The following is an 8,998-nucleotide window of genomic DNA, read 5'->3' as shown; positions in this document are numbered from 1 at the left end:
AATTATCCAAATCTCTTTTTTTTTTTCTTAAAACAATCGGATACATCCATAAATCAATAAATTTTTGAATACATAATCTTAATTATGTATCTCCCTTTGGTCTAGTTAATATATTATGTATCTGGGCCAAATAGTTTAAAAAATTAATGCATCTCAGTAATAAAAATTATGTATCTCAACTTTAAAATTATGTATCCGAATACTAATTATGTATCCAAAATTACAAAATAAGAGATTATTTGTAATTTAGCAACGAGTAAGAATAAAGAATAATTAAGGATACAACTCGTTGAGATTTACGTAAATTTTACTTGATTTTATTGTCTCTAGCAAAAGAAGGGGACCGATCGGATCATTTTTCAAGCACAGATAGAAAGACATAGAGCTAATTAATCCACTATTTAAAACATAGCTATATAATTGCTTACATTTTAAATGATTTTGTACACAAAGACTAATACACAATCACTAATCTCTACATTATCACATTTGAGTTGAATATACATATCTCTGCAAGAGTATATGATGATTATTACAAACAACTAAATGAAGTACAAATGACCAAATTACCCTTTTTCTAATTACATCGTTTAGAGTACAAGGTAATGAAAAATATCCTATACAAAGAGTTGCATTGTGGCAGGCCATAAAAAAGGTATCTATCTACTAGGCAATGAACCTTATTCCCATGAGATTCTTTACCCTCTCATCTTCTATTTCCTGTCCAAATTTATATGAACTATATATAGGATTGAAGTTATGTGGCATAATGTTGAAGTAGGAAAAAAGGTCTTGATGTCCATAGGGAAATTAAATGTTCTTTATAGCCTATAAGGTTATTCAACTTGAAAATCAAGGAAAGGGAAAGGTGAAACATCCTTCATCAATTCCTCCAAGTCCCACTCTCCCACCTTTAGTTCATCTCCTTCCCAATAATTCCCAATCCCTCCAAAATTTTCTACTTTGATATTACTACTACTATTGAAATTATGACTAGTACTATTCAAGCTGCTCATATTATTAAGGTTATTGTTGTTTAGATGATGATTGCTCCTTTCAACATAATTCCCATTTTCAACATTTTGATTATAGTCAATACTTACATTCTCCAATGGTGGAACATAGAGCTCATGGCCTTCCATACTAAGATTTCCTCCAAATATCCCATGATTATTCCCATAAAATAGACTTCCACAATTATTAGTACCCACAATATTCCCTCCTTGTACCATGCATGGTTGTGTAGTACTCAAGTATGAGGGCGCGATGTTGAATCCATTAGACATGTTAATTAAGGTATGGTCTAATGTGGGTAAAGGATCAATATTAATCGTGTTTAGGGCCATAGACGAGGAAGAAGATGAAGTTGAGTCCATGTTGATGGACATTAGGTTATGTTTTTGCATTGTCATGAATCTTTGTTGAGTAACTCCTATGTTGAGGTCTTTGGAGAGATGATCTGAGGATGAATCACTTGCATTTGGTGATGGTGTAGAGGATGACGATGAATTCTTTAGCCTCTTTTTCAAGGTTGAATTCCAGAAATTCTTGATTTCATTATCAGTACGCCCAGGCAAACGTGCAGCTATTTGAGACCACCTTTAATTTGGAATAAATTAAAAACAAAAAATAGGATTCAATAGCTATGTGTCAAATTGGGAGAATGTGAAAGTCATGAAATATGATGAATGTATAATATGATGATACGTTTGAAAAATAAATACTCTTAAAAAAGACCATTTTCAACTACAAGACCATGATGTAAATATACTTGATCATATTCTATACAACTTTAATTTATCCTTTTGACTAAGAGAAAAACTAAGTGCACTTAATTATGTGATTCTTGCTTAATATTATAACTTGGATTTTGTATATAGTATTAGAAGCTAGAGTTTGATAATGCAAATATATCAGTTCCATTAGTTAAAATCCACAGAAAATATATCACGTCTATGGATGAATCCTTGCTATGATAGTACCTATATCAGCTCCATTAGTTAGAATCCACAGAAAATTTTACTAAATACACTCTTACTAAATGACCAGTTGGCAAGATGTCTATTCTCTTCTGTGCTTCTTCACACTTATTAATTACACAAAATCTCAATATATATTTGTCAACAGTTCACAAGAAAAAGAATTAAGAAGAAGGAAAATTAGATCATTATTGAAAAAAAAAAAGAAGAGAAGTTCATAACTGGAAGCTACAAAACTTTAAAATATATTATTAAACTTTTGGGTTGATTTCTCATGTGATTACTCAACTAATAGTTATTTTTTTATTTTTAGTTTGTTTGTCTTGTTCTAACATGACACGAAATTTTAAAAAGTAAAGAATACTTTTAAAACTTATGGTATTAAACTAAACATATGTGGAATATAATAATAAAATACTCTTTAATTTTGTGATCTTAAATATGTTATGTGAAAAGATAAAATTAAAGAGTAGTCAAAAAATGAAAAAATATTTCTTTTGAGACAAACAAAAAAAACAAGACAAACAAATTGAATTAAAATACAGAGAGTATTATCTCAGAAAAACAAATTCTTTAATTAAGAAAACTGAAATCAAGAAGAAATGTAATTTTTTGTGATAATAACTATTAGATGAGTTACCATCTAACAAATCAACTAAACTTGGGTTGATCTCCCATAATTTAATTTGGTGAACATTGTTAATTCATTGAATTTGAAAACGTACAAGTGAAGATATGCATGTTAATAAATCATGTAAGATGTTGAAGTCAATAACATCATAATTAGCTTTATCATGTTAGCCATTGAAGATTCCCTGCAATTCACTGTGTTGTCCCCTTGATATTACTAACTACTACTAATTACTAATTAACATTCAGAAATAATTGTTTTCATCTCCTCTTTCTCCAACCACCCCTCCAAACCCTATTTTTCCGCAATTGACTTTATTTTTTATACACCAATATAATGTAAAAATGTAAAAATAAATAAATAAAAATATGTACATGTAGTTATCTAATATAGTAAGTTATCTGCTATAACAAATTAAACTAGCATTGATAATGTATTAAATCCTTACACAATTCACGTATATATGTTAAAATCCATGACAAAAACGATTTCTTTTATGTATAAGGTATTCTTATGGTAGGAATTATGTTCCTATAACCTTTCCTGTTGTGAAAAATGTCATGCAGTTAGACTAGTAGTTTACATTACAAAGTTAGCTATTGACTTCAGAACAATTGGAGATACACCTTGCTTTTATCTTCAAGGGATTCACTCAAAATACATTTCTTATCAAAGAATTTCATTATGATAATAGTTTTTTGTATATTAATTAAGTGAACCAAAACAAATTATATATATATATATATATATATATATATATATATATATATATATGATTGTTGTGAATGGTGGTATCTATATTTTACTTAGAATCTTGAGATCTTGATAGCTGGTATTGAAAAGTAGTTAACAAAATTTCAAATTTGATAAAGGGTCAGCATTCAAGGTTTTCTTAATTCCTAATTGTTTTTTTAGAAAAAAAAAAAAAACTTGCCTTAATCCCCCCAACCCCTCCGTCCCCACACACAGACTATCGGAAGAAGTAAATTAAAAAGAAAGAATTTACCTTCCTATGTTTTTCCTGATCCTTATTAATTAAAAGTCTTCACCTAAATCCCCAAAAATTCTTAAAACGAGACAAAAGTTTTCAGGGAAATGATTTTTTATGATCTTACAAATAGTATATAAAAACGATCTTTTGTGTGGATTTTTTATGTGTAAAAACAAAGTTGACTTATTAAAAGGATATCAAAAATTAGTTTGAAAGGACTACAAAATCAAATCTTGGCAGTTTTCCTTGTATACACGTATATTATTTCTTCTAATTCATGGTCCTGCATAAATCTCTTTTTGCATATAGCAGATCGAAAAATCATCCGCTTAAAGGAGATGTATTTAACTTATATACTATGATCTTCACATAAAGAACCGGGCAAATTTACTGTTTATTTTTTCTAATCAGTTTACATATTATAAATTAATTATACATGATCATATACATAGTATACATGAATTGTACATACATCGACTATTTTTAATTTAATCATTTCGATGGACGACTGTATTCTAAAAGTTTTTAACAGCATCAGTAAATATTTTAATACTATGTTATATTGGCAAATGACCTGCTTTTTTTTTTTTTTTTCTTTTTCATGTTACTGATTTCACTTCTTCTAAGTGGACGATTACAGGTACTTATTTTTTATATGAAATTTTTTTTAAAAAAAATTATTATTATTATTTTCTTGAGTTTTAAGTAATAAACACCAATAATGCAAATTATTATACCAATTCTAGCAGGTAACATATTTTATTTATACGATTTTAAATCTCATATTTTAAGAAGGCTCACTTGTAGATATTCTTTAGATGACTTGATAGTGTAAAATTAACAATGATGCATACAACTTAAACCCTAAATTCTTTCACACTCTCAGATAGTTACACAAGTCAAACTCAGAAGAAATTATTTAAGTTGTTTCCCCAAAAAGGATTTAAGTAATATAGTAATAAAATTACAATATTTTACATTATCATAATGAAATTTACCTAGTAATAACATGTTACTAGTTAACCATTTACCGGGTAAAATCAATTAATGTTATCAAGAGATTGCTTGTAATTTTCAAATAAGTGACCTGGTTATGTAAATATTCTTTATACCTTCAGTGTATAGAGAACTTATAACTCTTCCAGAAATACTGACCTAACATGCACGTATGTACACATCACAACACATTGAGAAAGAGAGACAGAGGGAGAAACAAACCTGTTACCAAGAAGGGAATGTAAATGGATTATATGCTCCTCTTCTTGAGGTAAAAATGCACCTCTCTTAAGATCTGGCCTCAAATAATTAATCCATCTGAGCCTGCAACTCTTCCCACATCTTTGTAATCCAGCATTCCGTGCTACATCACTCCAACACCCTTGTCCATTTGTCAGCATATAATGCATGAGCTTCTCATCTTCCTCTGGCGACCACAACCCTTTTCTTAGTTTCACGTTTGTATTATTATTCGTGTTGTTGTTATTGTTCTTGCCGGAGGAGGATGAGGAGGAGAACTCAGGCATCCTCATTGTACTCTATTTCTTTTCTTTTAGTTTTGTTTTCAGACACTCTCTTTTTTTCCTGTCTCCCCAACTGTTTTGATGTAAAAAGAAGTCACTAACTTTATATTGATGAGCGCCATCAACCTCAAAATCTTTAAGAAATGAAAAAAGAAAAATAAAATAAAAATGATAATGAGAAAAACAAGAGAGAGAGGAGGGGGGGGAGGGGGGAGAAAGACTTCTATAGAATGGAAATCATGATCAAGATGATGGTGATGGTTGTGGGGCTTTGCTTAGAAACGGGGAATAAAAATAATAGAGGGTATAAGGAATGAAAGATAGGGGGTGGGGTGAGTAAAGGCTGATTCAAAATTTAAATTTGATCAATTTAACATTTATGTTTTTATCCTTGATTTTCTTATCTTTTATAATATTATGCTTAGAAAGTTGGAATTTATTGAAATTTTACTGAAACTTGGAATATTATTAAATCTTGGAAAATTTTTATATATATTGTGTATAAAATTACTGAGTTTAGTTGAATCGTCGTAGTATAACGTCTCTACCTTTAGGGGATGGGGGACGAAAGGGTAGGGTGGTGTTGGTTGATAAGTCTAGGTATAAACGGTTTGGAAAAGGATAGATGGTCTTCTTGTCTTTGACTCCATATCTTGTCTGTTTCCTCTATATACATATTTCTTCACTAGTAAGTTAATGATTAGAAGTTGAAGGGCTACTAAAATATGTATATTCTATGAATTGGTAATATCTTTGATACAACTCTATAAGTGCATGAAATTAAAATAGAAAGTTTGTTTTGTAACCAAGGGTAATATGATATACATTTGCTTCCACTTCACATAATCTTCTCCACACCCCTTGCCGGGAGAGGCCCAGTGGCCTACCCAATGAATACCCAAAAACAACAATATATTAATCCACACGTGTACATAAAGATAAGAGAAAATATGATTATTATTTTATAAAAGTAGGATGATGGTTTGGAATGTGGTGATGAATTTTCAAGAATTCAAATGATCGTGTAAAATACACGATCTTTGAATGGAAATCGCCCACCAACATTTTTCCATTACATGGTGGGTTCCAATAATACTACAAATATACATATTTATAAAGGGTGAAATAAATTGACAACCACATTACTTTTGTAAAATATCAATACAAAGATGTATTGATCTCAAGAATGGAATATCTTTCAAGCGATTTCATATATAATTTGAACTATTTGTGGAAAAAAGGAAGTCCTAAAACACGTTAAAACTACATAAATATTTTTGAAAGCTTTAATTAATTCATATGATGTTAAACATTTCCATCTTAAAATGTTTGTCTATTATTTCAGTGGACTAGCTATTCTTAGTACCATGTTATTTTAATATCACGAAATGCAAATTATACAACTTGTAGTTTTCTTCTTTACCTGCTTAGAAGCAGTGGCGTATGCATAACTTTCAGTAAGTAGTGTCGATTTTTATATAAAAAAGAATAAAAATTTAATTACCACAATTATACAAATGATGTCTTTGTCCATAGATATAGTCTAATTTGAGGCGAGAGAGGTCATGAGTTCAATATTACTTAACCACTATTTTAAGAAAATTTTGCAAAAAATAAAAAATCTTTTGTAGCAAAATGTATCAATGTAGGGTTCAAATACCCGACCTGTAAAGAAACAAACAAGATGTTGGACAACCGCGCCAAGGGAAATTGTTTGCCAAGCAATGTCATTTATTTATATATCACTCTTTGCGTATAGTATTAACATACAGTTATGTATATATTTAGTCAAATTTTTTGATGAAGCAGTGTCGCTCGACACCTCTCGGCTCTACGTGGGTCCGCTCCTATCAAGAGATGTTGAATTATCCGCCCAGGATTTCCTATAGTGGTGGAGGGTTAGCTAAGGGTGTCAAGTGGGCCGGATCGGGTCAACCCAGAACCGGCCCGTGAATTTTATCCGATTAGTGGTTCGGTTCGGATCCATGCCTGGTTAAACGGGCCAGTGCGATTTTGGGTCCAACAGTAAAATTTTTTAAAACAATCCTGAACCGGCCCACTTAACCCAATCCAGTTCAACCCACCTAAACCCGATCAAAACAGGTTAAAAATACGGTCAAAAATCCAATAAAAAAGTTTTTTCTCCAACATACTGTACACTATATATACCCACCTATATACATTTTAAATACGTTAAACAATAGATATACACTATATCTATAGTATATACTACATTAATATTTAAAAAATATTTACACATAATACATATACATAATTACACATGTAATCGTGTATACGACTATACGTTAGTTAAAAATATATACTACTCTAAATAAAACATATACTACAAGATATATACTACAATATAATGATATATATACTAATTTATAAAACATATACACATGTATACGTTAAATATATACGCCTATAGAATGGTATATACACATATATACGTACCATTCAATATATACATACTACTTTAAATAAAATATACTACAATATATGTACTACAATACACACACACACACACTATATGTAGCTATATACTAATTTGTAAAAAATATACACATGTATACGTTAAATATATACGTCTATAGAAGATATATACACACATATATAAGTACCATTAAATATATATGTACTACTTTAAATAAAACATATACAACAATATATACACACACTATATATATAGTTATGTACTAATTTGTAAAACATATCCACATGTATACATTAAATATATACGCCTATAGAAGATATATACACATATATACGTACCATTCAATTTATACATACTACTTTAAATAAAATTTACTACAATATATATACTACTATATATACACACTATATATATAGTTATATACTAATTTGTAAAACATATACACATGTATACGTTAAATATATACATCTATAGAAGATATATACACACATATATACGTACCATTCAATATATACATACTACTTTAAATAAAATATACTACAATCTATGTACTACAATACATGCACACACTATATATATAGTTATATACTAATTTGTAAAACATATACACATGTATACATTAAATATATACGTCTATAGAAGATATATACACACATATATATGTACCATTCAATATATACATACTACTTTAAATAAAATATACTACAATATGCACATACACTATGTATATAGTTATATACTAATTTGTAAAACATATACACATGTATACGTTAAATATATACGTCTATAGAAGATATATACACACATATATACGTACCATTGAATATATACATGCTACTTTAAATAAAATATACAACAATATATACACACACTATATATATAATGATATACTAATTTACAAAACATATACACATGCATACGTTAAATATATACATCTATAGAAGATAAATACACACATATATACGTACCATTCAATATATACATACTACTTTAAATAAAATATACTACAATATATGTACTACAATATATACACACATTATATATATAGTTATATACTAATTTGTAAAACATATACACATGGATACGTTAAATATATACGTCTATAGAAGATATATACACACATATATACATACCATTCAATATATATGTACTACTTTAAATAAAATATATACTACAATATATATACTACAATACATACACACACTATATATATAGTTATATACTAATTTGTAAAACATATACACATGTATACATTAAATATATACATTTATAGAAGATATATACACATATATACGTACTATTCAATATATGCATACTACTTTAAATAAAATATACTACAATATATATACTACAATATAGACACACACTATATATATAGTGATATACTAATTTGTAAAACATATATACATGTATATACGTACACATATAAAATATATGTAC

General features: G+C 28.5%; 1 protein-coding gene across 1 annotated transcript; it reads right to left on the bottom strand.

Moving 5' to 3' along the window:
* Nucleotides 1-380: 380 nt before the first annotated feature.
* On the bottom strand, nt 381-5,273 carry LOC107848642 (transcription factor MYB83). The gene is made up of 2 exons (XM_016693415.2): nt 4,820-5,273; nt 381-1,599 (listed from the first exon to the last, which is right to left on the bottom strand). The coding sequence occupies exons 1-2, from the start codon at nt 5,128-5,130 to the stop codon at nt 837-839; spliced, it is 1,074 nt and encodes a 357-aa protein (XP_016548901.1). The 5' UTR covers nt 5,131-5,273; the 3' UTR covers nt 381-836.
* Nucleotides 5,274-8,998: the final 3,725 nt, after the last annotated feature.

Source organism: Capsicum annuum, chromosome 11, assembly GCF_002878395.1.
Source record: "Capsicum annuum cultivar UCD-10X-F1 chromosome 11, UCD10Xv1.1, whole genome shotgun sequence".
In the NCBI taxonomy this organism is placed as follows: Eukaryota; Viridiplantae; Streptophyta; class Magnoliopsida; order Solanales; family Solanaceae; genus Capsicum; species Capsicum annuum.
This window is presented reverse-complemented; position numbering and strand designations above follow the sequence as displayed.